Raw genomic sequence first — 16,435 nt, 5'->3', positions numbered from 1 at the left:
TGTTAACAAGTCATAGCAAGCATCACTTTTATTGAAGAGGGGAGTCTACATACCTGCCACCATCCAACAAGAAAACGTGGTGAGAACCACAGCGTGAGCTTAGTTGGGAAGACAAGTGTCATAAACACCCCTCCCTTGTTATCGGGGTCACAATAAAAATTACCACTTAACTACACACTTATAAAGCTACAATGAATAAGAAGGGGGGGTTATTTGTATAGAAGCAAGATAGATTAGGTAAAAATAGATGAAAAATTATACAAAATTTTGAAAGAACAAAATGGGGGAAAGGGGAAAAGTTAACTGTGAATTTGTGCAAATAAATTTAATGTGGAGGGAGAATTTTAAAGCAAAGGCACAATGTTAAAGAATAATGGATTAAAGTGTCTTTGTAAGGGGAGAAAGGAATTTAAGAGGGAAAAAAGAACTAAATATAAGTAAAAAGGAGTATTATTCTAAGAAGAATGATTTTTAAGAATATCAAAGGAATTTAAAGAAAGAAATTAAGAAGTTTAAAGATGAAAATTTTAGAATTTTAAAGAAAGAAGTTAAAAGGACGAAAAGAATTTTAAAGAAAGAAGAAAGAATTTTTAAAAAGAAATTAAATTAAAAACTAAGGAGCAAAAGAAGGGGGGAAAAGGCATGTTAAATGTTCAACAAAGAGAGAAAAAAGTTGAGGGATTTCGAAGAGTTGAAAAATGTAAAGAAAAAGGGGGAGATATTAAACCTTTAGAATATGTAAAGGGGTATTTTAAGATTTTAAAAGGGGGTTTAAACCTTTGAAAATTTTAAAGAAGAAAAGGGGGGGGGGGGGGGGGCGCACGTGTAACAAATGTAGAGTACTTGTGAGTCAAAGGAGGGTAGCACGGAGGTCAGAGAATTGTGGGCAGCAGTATGTGGGGGGGGATTTTCCGAACGGCACAAGCATGGAGTAGTTGTGAATAGTAGGAAGGTGTAGATCGGCTTGAGGTAGAGGCGCAGACGGGGGAGAAGGGGAACACCCCAGGGAAGAGGTACTCACGGAGCTTGGGTCAGAGGCACTAACGAGATAGAGGTAAGACAAAGAGGGGGTGAGATGGAAGGGTAGTAGGGGGGTTTTAAATACAGTGGAGGAGGTCGAGAATGCTAGTCAGTTAGGTTATGAGGTAGTCGAATGGTCAAGGGGGAGGGGGATGAAAGGGTTTAAGAGGGGTAGTTAGGCAGAGAAGAGGGGTTTGGTTGGGCTAGGTAGTTAGGGGAAGAAGGTGGGTTAGAAAAAAATCAAAGTGAAATATGGAAAAATAGAATAAGGGAAATTAGACAAAAAAAAGAGGGGATTTAGAGAAAGAAATTGGGGGCAGTTGGGAGAAAGGGGGAGGGCGAGGGGAGGGCAGGAGGGGTTAGAGAAAATTAGGAAATTTTAGGGGAAAAAAGGGACATAATTTGGAGAGAAGGAGAAGAATAGATAAAAAAATTAAGGGGAATTAGCATAAAATTAGAGAAAAATAGCGGAGGAATACAAAAGTAATAAAATTAAAAGTAAAAAATTGGAGAACAAAATTAGTGGGAATTAGGAGAAATAGGGGAAAGAAAGGGAAGAAAGAGGGAAGAAATTAGGGAATAGTAGAAAAAAATATAGGGGGAAGGGGAAAAAATGTTAGGCGGGGGGATGGGAAAAAATTATGAAAACAAAGGGGGGAAGTTGGGAAAGGAAGGGGAATTTAGGAGAAAGAGAGGGGGGAGGGGTTAGAGAGAGTGGGGGAAAATTTTTAGACAGAGAGAGAGGGAGTGAGAGGGGGGGGAGAGGCAGTTTAAAAGGGTTATTTTCTAAGGGGTAAAAAGGAAAGAGATGTAATACACATGGAAAAAAGTGAAAAAAAGGTGTGTGTGTGTGTGTGTGTGTAAATAGGATACAACACACTAGGTGAGACAATAGGTCATCACCTAGCGTGATGACCTACTGTCTACCCGAAGATGATTAGAAGTATTGAGAAGTGCCAATTTAAGGAATGGAAGAGTTTTAAATGTAAAGTCAAGGAAGGAGAGGGAGCTGGTCAATTAAGAGGATTGTTTGGGATAGAAGAGTTTTATTTAATTTTAATTAAAAAGGTGAAAAACTAAAAGGTAAATGGATTAAAACAGTATAGCTCAAGTGAGCTATGAAGTGTCTCAAGAGGCAGTTTCATAAACACCCCTCCCTTGTTATCAGGGTCAAGATAAAAATTGCCACAAAGCTACAATGAATAAGAAGAGGGGGTTTTATTTGTAAAGAAGCAAGACAGATTGGGTGAAAATAGATGAAAATTTATATAAAAATTTGGAAAGAAAAAAAAGGGGGAAAGGGGGAAAGTTGTGCAAATAAATTTAATGTGGAGGGAGAATTTTAAAGCAAAGGAACAATGATAAAGAACAATGGATTAAAGTGTCTTTGTAAGGGGAGAAAGGAATATAAGTAAAGCAGAGTATTGCTCTAAGAAGAATGCTTTTTAAGAATATCAAAGGAATTTAAAGAAAGACTTTTAAGAATATCAAAGAATTTAAGAAGTTTAAAGAAGGAAATTTTAGAATTTTAAAGAAAGAAGTTAAAAGGAAGAAAAGAATTTTAAAGAAAGAAGAAAGAATTTGAAAAAAGAAATTAAATTAAAAACTAAGGAAAAAAAGAAGGGGGGTAAAAGGCATGTTAAATGTTTAACAAAGAGATAAAAAAGTCGAGGGATTTTGAAGAGTTGAAAAATATAAAGAAAAAGGGGAGAGATTAAAGCTCTAGAAAATGTAAAGGCAAGGGGTATTTTAAGATTTTAAAAGGGAAGTTTAAACCTTTGAAAAAATTAAAGAAGAAGAGGGAGGGGGGGGGGGGGGGGGCACATGTAATAAATGTAGAGTACCTGTGAGTCAAAGGAAAGTAGCATGGAGGTCAGAGAATTGTGGGCGGCAATTTGTGCCGGGGGGGGGGGGGGATTTTCCAACGGCGCAGGCATGGAGTCGTTGTGAATAGCAGGAAGGTGTAGATGGGCTCGAGGCAGAGGCACAGAAGGGGGAGAAGGGGAAACCGTGGGGCAAAGGAACTGATGACGGACCTGGATCAGAAGCGCTGCCCACAAAACCCTATTGGGGGCGTTGCCCGCAGACCCCCAGGATGCAATGGAGGGCATACCTCAGACTTGAGTTGCCTTGATCGACCAAGTATTTAAAGCCTATCCTCTCTTAATTAAATGTTTTGTGTGCTTGGGAACCTCTATTTCCCACTTGATAATCAAAACCATTCTTCCCACAACTACTAATGAAACCTATCATGAATCTTACTCCCTTAACCCTAGAAAATAGAGACACATTCTCTTGTTGCCTTTTTTCTTGAAGTTTTGAATTCACCAAAACCTCAATTGTTTCCTTCACCTTTGATCTTATGAAACCATCCATTACCTTTTAATCTTATGAAACCATCCTTCACCTTTGATCTTATAAAACCATCCATTACCTTTTGGAATTCTTCCAAGGCAACCCCTGGACTTCTCTCTTTTTAGCCGTGTGACTCCACAACTTACAAATGATGTTCTAGATTGCAAAGCTTATCCTTTAGCTCTAGTGTTTCCTTGGACAGCTGTAAGACTTGCTCCTACAAGAGCATAAACTAGTCTACCTTTAGAGCATTAGACACTACATTAACTAATGTAGGTAATGAAGGTTTTTGGCTTTTTGTTTGCACCCTTGGTGCTATTTTGGAAGTCTCCACTTTGGCTAGTTTCTTGATGTTACACTAAAGAAATGGGAAATGGAATGAAATGCAGACCTTAACAAAGACGCAAGCTCTACTTTGAGGTGGAATAAGGTAGGAGAATTAAACTTCACTTAAATTAGAAGCTTCCAACTCCACATCAAAACAACCAACACCAACCAATATCACAAATATGACTCATGCTAGAGCTATCTTTAGCAATCCTGCACTTTTGCAATTCAATTAATTGAGCTCTACAACTTTTAGACATTTCCACCATGGTTGTAAGGATAAAACTATGTAAAGTAATAGATTACTGGTAATAGCTAGGGCTAGGTCCCCTAGTTCATATAGACATGATGGAATGACAAATGTGAGCTTTGAAGTTTGTACAGACTCAAGCTATATTGTTATTAGTAGCACACACATGAATAGAGAGGCAAAAACACTGGATAAATCAAGCTAGATACTACCAGTAGCAATATGTACAAGAATCAAGTGGTCGAATTGTTGGTGGCATGGTGTTGCTTTGTGGTTGTTGAAAGACACCTATGTTAATCGAGTCCCAATTTTTGTAACCTATGCCCCAAGGTGGGTGATCGTGGTGAATCCAGCTAGGAGCAGGAAGGGTTGGAGAAGAGGAGGTGTCTCAAGGGTAGAGAGAGAGAGAGAGAGAGAGAGAGAGAGAGTTTATAAAGCTTCAAAAGATGGTTTATGAGACTGAAAGAACCTGATACAATGAGATGAAAGGGTGAAGCCTCTAAGCAGGCAACAACACCCATGATGAGTACAAAATTGCCATAATCATAAATAAAGCAATACACAAGAAATCTCTGAGCTCATGGAGGAGATGGGAGTTGGCAATTCTGTGATGATCATCTAGAAGCTGGTAAAGGGGTTAATCTAAGAGGGGGTCGATGATGCATGAAGCTATATAGCACTAGCAGCTCAAGGGCCCCTCAAGAGTAGAGAGAGAGAGAGAGAGAGAGAGAGAGAGAGAGAGGGGCAGAAGAAGAGGATCTATTAATGTCTGCAAAAGACCGCACGCAACTATTAGACAAAGTATACCAAAAAGTGACTTACTACATCTAGGTACCTAGAGAGTCGAGGGAGGGCACAAGGCTAGCTCCTCTCAAGTTATTATATGGCATAGTTAGAATCTAATACTATCATAGGATGGCCTTTGTAACATCAGTTTAAGACTGAGAGTCTTTGGGTTTGGATTTGAAGTCTCTGATCAGTGCTTGCCCATCTTGATAAACCGCCCATTTGCCTGCCTTCCATGCTTCCTATACTTTGGTAAGTTCATTGCTTCTTTGTTTGAGCTGGATCGGAGCTCCTTAGATATTCAAATCTTTGTACCGTCAGTCTATGCGTTTGTCAGAGGATCATATCTCTGCCTACCTTCCCTCTTAAATAGACATTTGCTTCTTAAAACATATGATTATGCCATCAATGTCTTTCTCCTCATCATCATGAAGGCAACCATTTTTTAATCCCCCAATATGCAAGATTGTCTTATTCCATGCTCTCACTTCTTGCTCTTTTACTTCCATATAGAGATATGCTCTATTGAGTTTGTTGTTGCAATAAACAACCACTTCCTGCTTGATTGAGCCCACTTGATTTGAATCAGCAACCATTTCTTGCTCGATTGAGCTCACTTGATTTGAAACCATATCCTTAACTGTGGAGACAAGTGTTGGTGCCGGTGGAGATGCATTGCATTTTGTATGACCTCTATAATAATTTCTTGCTTTCTGTTGCTCTCCATATCCTGCACTTTCCTCCCAAGAGCTGCAAGTTGAAGTTTGATCTCTCTGATTTCTTGTTGCAAATAATAGATTTACTCCTATAGGTGTGAGATGATCCTTCGTTTGAATGTCTTTGCATAGGGGGTGGGTGTTGATAGGGTTACAATGACTGAGTATAAGGGTTTGTGTATAGGTGGAGAGAGAGAGAGAGAGAGAGAGAGAGAGAGAGAGTACAAGTCGAGAGAGAGAGAGAGAGAGAGAGGGTCTATGAGAGTGAAGAAAACCAAATAAATAAAAGCTAAGGAGTGGAGATGCCAAAGTGGGCATCCACACCCAAGGTCTCGTAAGGGCGAGACTGCCATGGTGTGCTCTCTGGATCCGTCATCTTGGGGCATTGTCCCTATTCTTCCTCTCTCACCAAGCTAAATTTTCCAACCATCAGAGTGTTAGAACCTCTGTATGCTATCTAGGGAACCAAATTCATTGGTTAGTTGAGGATAGCGGATATGATCTTGACAATTAACAATAGCTCTAGTCAAGGTTGGCATCCTAAAGAAAGGAAGTTAGCATAGGATGTTATTGGTCCTCAATCGAGTAAGTCCATGTAGGCCATGGTCTCCTCCTCTATAGTCTTCAAACGTAGCACATTGTCTGGTGAGTGCCACCCATCACTATGGTTGTCAGTCTTCCAAAGTCAAACAATAAGGAGGAAATATTATTGTCATCATGTGTGTGTCAACATAAGGGCGAGACTATCATGATGTGCTCTCTGGATCTTGACTGTGCCTTGTCCCGTGTGGCCCCTGGTCTAGATCTCCCAGGTGGAAGAAGTTTGTGATCTTCTTTTGGATGGACTCCGACAAGTCCTCTAGTGGTGAATATGGACAATCCGCCCTTAAGCCACCAAATAAGGAGAACTTAAGGGCTTGATACCCCAAGATGTATAGGGGTAGTAGATGTATTAGTAGGGGGATGGGATGAGGCTACCATCCAACTAGAATAGAGAGAGTTTACTTGTGATGAGAGAGTGTAGCAAACAAAATCACCTTTTGGTAGCTTACCTTGGCGGCTATTTGTTGAAGGTGTTGGTACATGTTATTGGCATTTTTTTGTACTTAATATCTACCTCAATATATATTCTATTTTTGCTATACATATAGGTTCTCTTCCAAACTCTTTTCTTGTTGAGCATGTAGAAGAACAAAGGGAAGGTGGTTGCTCAAGGTCAATCCTCCAAATCTCAGGGGGGGGGTTCTTGTGCAGCATGGAGGATTGACCTTGAGCAAGCATCTTCCCTTTGTTCTTCTACATCCTCTTAGGCTGAAGAGCTTCGATGTCTATGTTGGTAGGCCTCAAGTAAAAGGGTTGCCATGCACCATTGATCAACATGGGCCAAGAAATCTAAGACTAGTCCAAATCTATTTCTAAATAGATAGTGGTGCCATCCATGTATGTCATTGTATGCAATGAAATGGGCTTGAATAGAGAAGATCAAAAGTTGGGCCGAATTCCACACTTCTAGCTCACCCATTCAAGTTCTTATAGTTACAAGGTTTCCAAGTGAAGTGTGTCACAGAGGTCCAAAAGGATAATGATCTACTTTTGGAAAGAAGACCATTGATGGCATGGGATTGGTTCCATGGAATCTCCCTTTCTATTATCAAGTGGTGTGGCCTGTTTCTCCTTCCTCTTCTCTCGGGATGAGAATGTGTGCAACATGATTGTTAAAAAACGTGGGAGGTCCTCATGGTCTCCTTCGAATAGGCTTGGCCGAAAACCAAGGCCAAAATGAACAAAGCAGCCACCAAAAATCTGTGTGTGTATGTCATAGGGGGCTAGGAACCACCTCAATCTCTAGTATCACAATTTTTCCAAGGCTTAGGTCCACTGCGATGCCTTCTTCTCTGCATGCAATCTACCCTCAAAACTATCTTGCAGATCTAAAGGCTTTAGCATTGTTAATTAACGTAAGCTGCACATTGCATGTCAATCATGTACATAGTAAAGGTTACACTGAAATCTGAAATAGAGAGGCATTTCTCCCAATCTGACATTCAAAAATAACTCTTACAACTCACTGACTGAAATGTAACAATCGCTAAAAGGAAACCTTACATGAATATCTTTTGTTATATACATGCATTGCTGCGGTGAATCAAGACCTAGATAACCTTGGACAAAATGACTTCTAAGAGCTTTTAAGTACATGATATAGCCATGGTCTGCAATCTGCATTTCATAAATCCGTCTCTTTCTGAGAACTTCATTAGCCTCACAACTTCGTCAAAGTGTAATTTTATGGACATAATGTAGAGTCCATTTCAACGATGTAAGAGACAGAAGAGCATCCCCCAAGCTAGAACTGCAGATCAGCGAGTTTGCTGCCCCCAATTTGCCATTTGTTCTCAATTGGAATTCTGAAAATACTCCAAATAAGAGTGGAGTTTGGACTATATTTCGACGAAGCTCAGACCCTTGACATTTCAGCGCATCTCACTTTCAGCTTGCGAACATAAGAAGCTTTAATCGAGCTTTAATCCCATAATGGGAGCTTGAGTCACATTTGCTTTACGTTTGCTTCTGGTGCTGCGAAAGAGAGAGCAAACGAGATATGCCTTCTGTCCACAATCGGTGATCAGCCTCATTTCTACACTCTAGTTCTGTAACTCCATGATCTGTCCTTATGCCAAAATATCGCCTTTCCTCTCCATTGTCAAGAATATCCCTCCCAGGCCAGGCAGGAATGTCATCATAAACATCCAAGACTATACCTGTTTACAGAACATAACTTTAGGCAGTAGAAAAGGTGTCTCCCATAACAGGCAGGAATGTGATTAAAAAGGATTTTTTCAATCAATGACTGTTAAAAAATCAAATGTGTGAAAACAAAGACTCTCTCTCTCTCTCTCTCTCTCTCTCTCTCTCTCACACACACACACACGCACGCACGTGCGCGCCTGCACACAAGCACAAGCACATTACAAAACATGGAAGGTGGGTCCTAGACCAGTCACTGAAAGCCATAGAGGGCTTCGGAACAAGCTCTAGTAGGGAAAGAGAGAAAGAGATGCCAGCTTGCTATTTTACCCCTTCACAATGCCTCATCTATAAAGCTATTTGGAGCATTTCTGCATTTCAGAAATGACATTCAAGATTCTTCTTGAGAGCATACAATTATTCTAGCTGGAGATTCGAGTGCTATGCAAGCTCACCCTTCTCATACCTTGGCCAGTATTTGGGCTGATACCATTCACACTCTGATGGCCAGTTGGGCGAGCATGCAAGGGTCCTCCAGGGCAGCCTCTTCCAGGAGAGTTATATTCCATTCGGAATGGAGGGGCTCCTCTTTTTTCTCAGAGACTACATCAGGGTTGAGGTGGCATTTTCAGCCTCAACCTTAGCAAAAACTCAACCTGAGCTGGGGGGAAACTTACTCTTCTAGAGTGTTTTTTCTCATGTCCAGCATGATGTATTTCCGCATTGAGCTTGCTCTCGCGGGTTTTTTTCATACTTAATAGAAGTCTCTTTCATGAAAAAAAAAAATGCCATGCAAGCTTAAAACAAGCACTCATGGGCCAGGACTCACAATAATACCAAGCAAAAGATCCAGATTGGATGAAAGAGAATAACAAAGATGATGAAGAAGTATTTGCTCATACCCTGTGACTCTTGGAACTTACATATGAGCATAACCATTAATCTTTTCAACCTGGAGAACCTCAGATACATAACCCCAAAAAGATCCGAATACCCCATAATCAACTCACACAAAAGCCATTATAAGAAAACTGATCGTTGGAGATGGGATCAAACCACAGGATGATATCACTCTCAATAGACGGCATACCAGACTCAATATAGGATGCCACCTTGTTGCAAAGAATCATACATGTGCAGATGTGTTAGAGAGTTTCGACAACATCTGATTGGAAAGTTACAGCCATGAAGAGATGAGCAAACAAATGACAGAAGTCATACACACGACAAGAATTAAGGGTAGATCCATAAGAAAACCATGCAATAGCTGGTACAATCTAGAAGGGCATGGAAATCAGCTGGCAGACGAAGAGAAGTCACTGAAAAAGAGATTATGAAAGAATGGGCCACGCAAGGTTCACCTTGTTAACTTAAGCCCAGCGCAAAGAAGCCATTAGCAAGTTATAAGGAGCTCAATATAACACCAAGAAGTTGATTAAAAAACTTCATGCAAAGAATATTAGTACGAGACATGGGAAGGCATGGCAAAATCTGTCAGAAAGAAATGTCAAGTTGTAGAAGGTAACACATCAATGTCAGTAAGAGGGATCAACAAATGAGAGAGCACCATGCCTACGAACGAGCATGCCGTGGACTGGTGGCAGGCCAACCACTTGGCAATCATGGACATGTTTCAGAGACAAAAACTGGCACCCCTCCCCCAACTCATTTCAGCAGTTCTATATTTATGATCACCAACATGCTTCACAGACATAGATTGACACCTCCCCAACTCATTCCAAGGATTTTACATTCTCTGATCCTCAACATACATAGGGAGATGCACTTAGATGCAGATCGAATGAACACACCTATCATCATTGGGTACCCAAATAACCTTATATATACCCAAATAATCTTATCTATACTTTTGACTTGAGGTTTGCCAAATGTAAGTCCATCCTCTTTTCTTGCACTACAAACTTTTGCAACCTGCAGCTGACTAGCAAGAAAATAAATTCAAAATCATTATTGAAAAAATGATCACTGACCCTCCCTTTACCAGTAGAACAAAAGCTTAACCTTGATCATGTGGCAATCTATTCTTGTGCCGTTTCAACAAGCCATGAACAATCCTCCCTGTGCCCTTCTCGCATCTATCATATAACTTAAAGAGAAGTGCATCTCACAATATTGTTACTTTTAAAACAGCCTCCAACAACGTGCATTGGAGGAAACAAACTTGGCAGACCACATAACTCATCTACATTGATGTACAGCTAGCAGACGTCCATATGTCCTTATTACAATTTCTGTTATACACATTCTTTAATTTGAAAATTTAGCATATAGTTTCAGCCCTACAATAGTGATGTCAACATAATCTATACAACACATGGAATCCAGCTCTACGAACAAGCAATGCAGAGCATCAACCTCATTTTTACACACCTTTGCTTAAGACCAAGCTTTTCCATCAAATCATTCTTTGGCCAAACCCCACAAGTTGTTACAACAATAAATAGGTGGAATTACTCTAAATGATCCTGGGACAAGAAAACAGTCAAAGAGATGCTGATAGAAAGGGACATAGTCTGCCATTGAATTAATCTCATTCAAAACCTATCAGCAAAAAAACATGTGCATACATTTTCGGCAATGCAAGCATAGTGAAGATGGCCAGTACACATGTTACAAAAGCTTAATTATTACTAATAATACAGACAACCACATGCAACAGGATCTCAGAACTACATTGAGAACTTCCATACAAAATCAGTACATTCCACACTTACGTTTTTTGGTTTTAGTAATGGAGCCACCCATGTATTTGCTCTGTGACTTTACAATGACCTGGATAACATAAGAGAACAAATGGTGTTAATGAAACACGTAGGACTTCCAACAAAAGTTACTGAAGAAGAGTTACCTAAGGAATATAGCTACCTGAGAATGCTTGTTGAGATAAACAAAGAGTGTCCTCCAATGCAATTCCCCTGTTCGATTGTCAAAAAAATGTCCATTTATTTAGCACCCGTTCGTCCTGCAACCTCTGCAGTATCAAAACTGTCAGATTCTTACCCTTCCTTGTACGCTTGAGAAATTCACATCCTTTCCTTAGAGAATCCTGATTGCAGCATTCTGCTTCACTGTCCTCTGATGCCAATTCTCCACTGAATCTTATCACAGTATTGCCACCTTTCTCATAAGGTATGACGGTGGCATGACTACGAGCATCCCTGAAGGTTCTAGCCTTTAGTGTGGCAGCCCCTCGCAAAGCTGTCATCACATTTACACAACTCAATCAATCAGGTGGTATTTGGGGGACGGAAAGCATGTTATTACTTTGTTTACTTTCTGCAAATGTTATTGCTTAAAATATGTCATTGCAATAGAACAAGAAGTGTAGCCACTAGAAAGGGGACTTGAACATTCAATTTGTGTCAAGTTTGCTGACCAGAAAAACCAGCGATAGCAGTTCTGGGGCAAATTGACAGTCAGAGCTTTGTGACTTTAAATGGCTGACTACTGAATTTAAAAGCATACCAGTGGCCGCAGCTGCAGTCAAAGTTGTGACATCACCAGATGTCTTCACACTGACAGCAGAGCTTACAACAGAGGACATTTGTTCACGATCAGCCCCCATGCTCTCTGCCACTTCTACACATTGAGCTGCCACAAGAGCCGCCGCAGAGGCAACTGCCATGCTTGTCTTCGTTTGACCATCGTCACTTGAAGTGGTAGCGGTTGCAGCTGCAATTGCAGCTATAGCTGCAGCAACACCAGCAACAGACACTGCCGCATGCACCTGCGCATTGTGTGCACGAGTCACCTCTTTCTTCTTTTCTTTCAAATCTTTCAACCATCTTTTCATGGACATTCCTCGCAGCGGAGTCCTCACCCCACTAAAGCTCCGACAGAACTGGCAATCACCCATCAATGCAAGGAATCAATTTTCAGAGGGAAAGAGGTGTGCGCCAGGGGAAGCAACATAGCCAAGGTCTCTGATGAAAAAAGAAGGGAATCAAATCCAAGCACAAGTATCATAGAAAGTGCCAGATGGCTCTCAAATGACAAAGCCACCATGACCCAAAGGTGCTTGCTATCAAATAAAGTCACCTAGGGTTTTCCATACACAAAATGATAGATCTAGTACCGAATGTAGACAACTTCTCAGTCACTGTTAAACAAGTCCACCTGGAACTTGCAGAAAACTTGGAAAGCTTTTGACGATATGACATTTGCAAACCCCACCTTGCATTGATTTCAAGGGCTTACAAAGGCAACCAGCAGGAAAAGCACAGATCATTCCAAACCAGTGGAAAACAGCATCGATTGATTACTCCATTGTCTAGCTCTCAAAGCAGAAATTGAAAGGTTGTGAACGAATCTAAAGCTTGCTAACAGAGTTTATTAGAATGAAGACAAGATCAAAACTCTTAACAATAGATAAAAGATGCTTTTGATCAGGTCACATGGTGATACAACAAACCTACATACTGACTACTTGGTGCAAACAAATACAGGCATTAGAACAATTACTCCAAAAAATCGCTGGAACAACTACTTCGGTTTTGATTACAACAGCAATTTCCAATCCACAATCAACTTGCAGTGCACACCAGCAGCAGCTCTTAAATGCATTGGCATTGCATGACAGCAAACCTTAAACCATAAAAAAATAATTTTGCAATAAATAGGGATAGTGCAAGAGGGCAGAAATGTTGTTTGACTGTCTATTCTATGGACGCTTCCCCGGGGACATGTGTACACATGTTTAACAAACAACCGTCTCTCATCTTCAGGCGACACCGAAAATGACAAAACATTTGCTCAGCAGAGCACGCCCAGATGCCTTGGACTGCGCAACGTTTAACAAACAACAGTATCTCATTTGCAGGCAATACCAAAAAAGGAGTACATTCGCTCAGCCGAAGAGTAAAAAATGCCGTTTGACTTCTACGTGCGTGCGCCATCCGGATCAATCATTTTGCAAGAAATGCACTTACAAAAAATGGCAAGGAAAGTTAAAAAGTCCATACCCTGTTGCTTGGAAGATGATGCTCAGCGGAGCCAAGTTCTCGATGAATCTTTTGTTGCAGCAACAGCCACGTCTGGACCCAAAGCATGTAGCATCAGTTCACCGATACCATAAAGCATACATTGGGGGCATTAGGTACGAAACTTTGAAAGGCCGTCACGATAAACTGATGTAAGCAGAAATCTGTGGCTTATTTGTACCGTAAGTTCGTCTGTTTGTTTGGGGGACAGAGGGGGGCTTGCTCCAACGGGATAATTTCCAACGAAGTTCAGAGGGCCGCTGCTGTGAGAATTTCTCCTAGATGTGAAAGGGGATATATCCTGTGAATGTAACGACAAAAAAATATATTTATCTCATCGGATCGACGAGCTCCAAAAGCACGGAAAAATCATGAATCCTCGTCAACAAAGTCAAGGTGACACCAGGCCCATTTGTGCGAGAGCTCGAAATTCCACAGACAAACGCAACGGTCAACCGCGACAGCTCGATCTTACCGACTGTACCATGATACGCTCCATAACAAGCTGAGCAGTCGTCGCCGAAGCGAATGTGAACGGCGCACTGACGAGAGCAGGCCCTTCCGCCACTTGTTTGTCACCCTCTGTTCTCCTTCGAGCATCGCACGGGTTCAGAGCCTTGGCCACCTCTAGGGCCGAAATGCTCCACGAGCGTGAAAGGAATTCCATGGGCTCTTGTGGCGTTTCTGGAGGAGGGTACGCCAGCGTAAGAGGTAAACACATGGGGACGTCCTCTTGGATGTTTTCTAAAGGCTGCGAAGAACTGCTCCGAGGGAAACCGACAGAGTCTGCGAACATAGATTCTTGAGTCGTGGAATTGAACATCCCCAAGGGACTGCTGCTTGCAGACTTCATCTCGAAGGTAGAGGGTATAGCAGGAAGCTGGAAAGCATGCGCGGGAGGTGGTGGAGCACAAGAAGAAATTTGACCGTTCGAGGCTATGGCTGGGGTGGGTAAGTGGCCATCGCAGTACTGCGCAAGACGGTGAAGGCCTAACGACGTGATTCGTGAAGAAGGCGCAGCTCAACTTCTGAAACACCTCTGCAGCGCGAGTTGCTGAAGGAGACGCGAAACTCCCGTCCACGAAACGAAGTCTACGAGAGAGAGAGAGAGAGAGAGAGACGAGCAAGATAGTAGGAGACAATGATATGCTTCGCAAATCCGTACGGTAGCTTTTGTCGTGGTGCGCTATGGAGTAGGCAGCGACCCCGTCATCTCAGGCTGGTGTCGCTGGACCTGAGATCGTGCTCTGGAATGATTCTCTGCCCGTTCTTGGGAACCGGAGGAGGAATTGAGCAGCGGCTGGTACGTGCAAATTGCGAGAGGCAGAAAGAAGCTGAGACGAAGAGAGGAGATGTGTTGCTGCGTGCATGCAGATCGGCGGCAAGGTATGGGGTGGGGAAATGGGAAAAGGAAGCAAGAAGAGGAAAGGGGGGACAGGAAGCCGCCGTGCACAGACAAATTGCTGGGAAGTCGAGAAAGAACTCAACGCAAAGATGAAAACTGAAGCTTTTACAGAGCTTTTCTGGTGCGTCGGCTCTTGCAAGGTGCCGATTGCCTGGCTCGTGAGTCCTGAGGGGGGGTCAGATCTCATTTTCTTCCGCAAGCTTTCATCCCACCTTTCCTTCCTCAACAGCTTCATTCCTCCATTTCTTCCCTCAACCGCGCCTGCCTCTTGGCCTTCCGTCGCCGGAACCTCGCATCCCCCCTCTACCAAACATCATCACCTTTCCAACCGCGACTTGCTCCTTTCACCTCAATTCAACTTTTGCAACACGCACGCTGCCTGCATGAGCATTCATCTCTCCGCTCTCCAATGCCCTCTCTTTTAGCTTGTTCCTTTACCTCTGGCCATCGGCTCGCTCATCATCCCCTCCACAGTTCCCACCAACGCCATCACCACGCACACAATATAATTCATTGTAATTCTTTACTAATAATAGTTATTAGTTCTCCCTTTCGGCCCTCAAATTTGAAGGTTGCAACACCCTTCAAAGGGCGGTTTACCCTTATAGAGACGGGTAAATTTCTTTAAGCCATTCAAAAGAATCGTGATTTTTGAAATTATCCTTCAACTCACAAGGAGGTAATTTTTTTAACATTCAAATGAAATTATCATGTTTAAGTTATCCTTAGGGCATTATTATTTTTATGTTTCAAAAGAAGGACTCACTTATTATAGGCCTTCGAAAGAAGAGCGAACATATTTTTGACCTTCAAAAGTTTAAAATTTAAAAATTATTAATAATATAAAATAAATAAAGAAATTAAAAATCATTGGCTCAAGCTGTCAAGTTGATGATTGCAGGAAGTTGTGGGTAGTTAATAGCTCCTTAAGCCGTGTTCAAACTTTTTGTGGGTAGTGGTTACTGGTACACTCTCTTTCTTGCTGTGAATTTTGAAGCGCCATCTTTTCCTTGTGCTTCCCCTATTTCTTGTACCTGGACCCTGACCAAGGTTGCTTAAGAGGCAATGGGCATCATTCTTTTTTCCACAAGAAGTGAAAGGAAGCCATGGATTGATTGAAGCGCCATGGATTGAGTGAACGTTTAATGGACTGCTCAATGCTATGCCCTCAAACTAGGGGGAAACGCATTCAATAGTGCAGAGCAGGGAGGTCTTTGACTGAGTCTTGTCCCTAGCTCAAAGGTTTGCACGAACTGAACTCTGTGGTCGTATGTTTGGAAACCATGGCTTCTATGCATCAGCTCTCTTTTGTGCCCTATTTGCTTCATCAACAGAGTCGCCTTACGCCCCGCGGGCTACAAATCTTCCCAAAAATCTGAGCAAGGCACAATCGGTTTCAACATTCGACTTCAGGGCTTGAGTCGATGCTTCAAAGCTCACATGGTTTGTTTTCTTTCCCCTAACAAACGCCCATGGCTCAGCAGCTTTGCTTTTGAGTTTCTTTTCTCGACAGTGATGGATAATAGGTATGACTAGAAAGGAAGTGATTGGCATTAGGTCTGCCTTGCCGACGACCATGATAATTTTTTCTAATCTCTGTGTGCATTCGGCAGGACTTGGGAATTACTGATCATTGTCATTTTCCTCAAAATATAACAGCGCCAAACTTCCAAGCAGATAAAACGGTGCTTGTGATGGGAGCAGGTGGTTTCTCTGGTTCGCAATATTCCTACGATGGATGCAAGGTATGCCCATTGGTCTTTCGAACTACAGCGAATGCTTTGAGACTTCAATCATTTAATGTTATTCGTTCTACATCAAAGGTCTC

At 41.9% G+C, this 16,435-nt stretch overlaps 1 protein-coding gene across 2 annotated transcripts; it reads right to left on the bottom strand.

Annotated features, from left to right (window-relative positions):
• Positions 1–7,490: 7,490 nt before the first annotated feature.
• On the bottom strand, positions 7,491–14,780 carry LOC147880129 (VAN3-binding protein-like). 2 transcript variants are annotated; one of them, XM_087371496.1, is made up of 8 exons: positions 13,678–14,780; positions 13,384–13,503; positions 13,185–13,256; positions 11,689–12,064; positions 11,224–11,421; positions 11,089–11,138; positions 10,938–10,995; positions 7,491–8,216 (listed from the first exon to the last, which is right to left on the bottom strand). In XM_087371496.1, the coding sequence occupies exons 1-8, from the start codon at positions 14,053–14,055 to the stop codon at positions 8,014–8,016; spliced, it is 1,455 nt and encodes a 484-aa protein (XP_087227622.1). In that variant the 5' UTR covers positions 14,056–14,780; the 3' UTR covers positions 7,491–8,013. The 2 variants fall into 2 exon arrangements, with proteins under 2 accessions (XP_087227622.1, XP_087227624.1); XM_087371498.1 differs by having other exon boundaries at positions 13,687–14,780.
• Between the last annotated feature and the right edge of the window lie 1,655 nt (positions 14,781–16,435).

This window comes from Dipteris shenzhenensis, chromosome 33 (assembly GCF_047967505.1).
Source record: "Dipteris shenzhenensis isolate YYH24624 ecotype China chromosome 33, Dip_SZ_1.0, whole genome shotgun sequence".
NCBI lineage: Eukaryota > Viridiplantae > Streptophyta > Polypodiopsida > Gleicheniales > Dipteridaceae > Dipteris > Dipteris shenzhenensis.
Note: the sequence above shows the minus strand (reverse complement) of the source record. Positions and strands in the feature narration are given on the sequence as shown.

Excerpts from the sequence above, each read along its gene's own strand:
- LOC147880129 (XM_087371496.1), bottom strand. The coding sequence starts at position 14,055 with ATGAAGTCTGCAAGCAGCAGTCCCTTGGGGATGTTCAATTCCACGACT. Across the intron at positions 13,504-13,677 it reads AGCGTATCATGGTACAGTCG|GATATATCCCCTTTCACATC; the intron begins GTAAGATCGAGC and ends TTACATTCACAG. Across the intron at positions 10,996-11,088 it reads ATCTCAACAAGCATTCTCAG|GTCATTGTAAAGTCACAGAG; the intron begins GTAGCTATATTC and ends TATGTTATCCAG.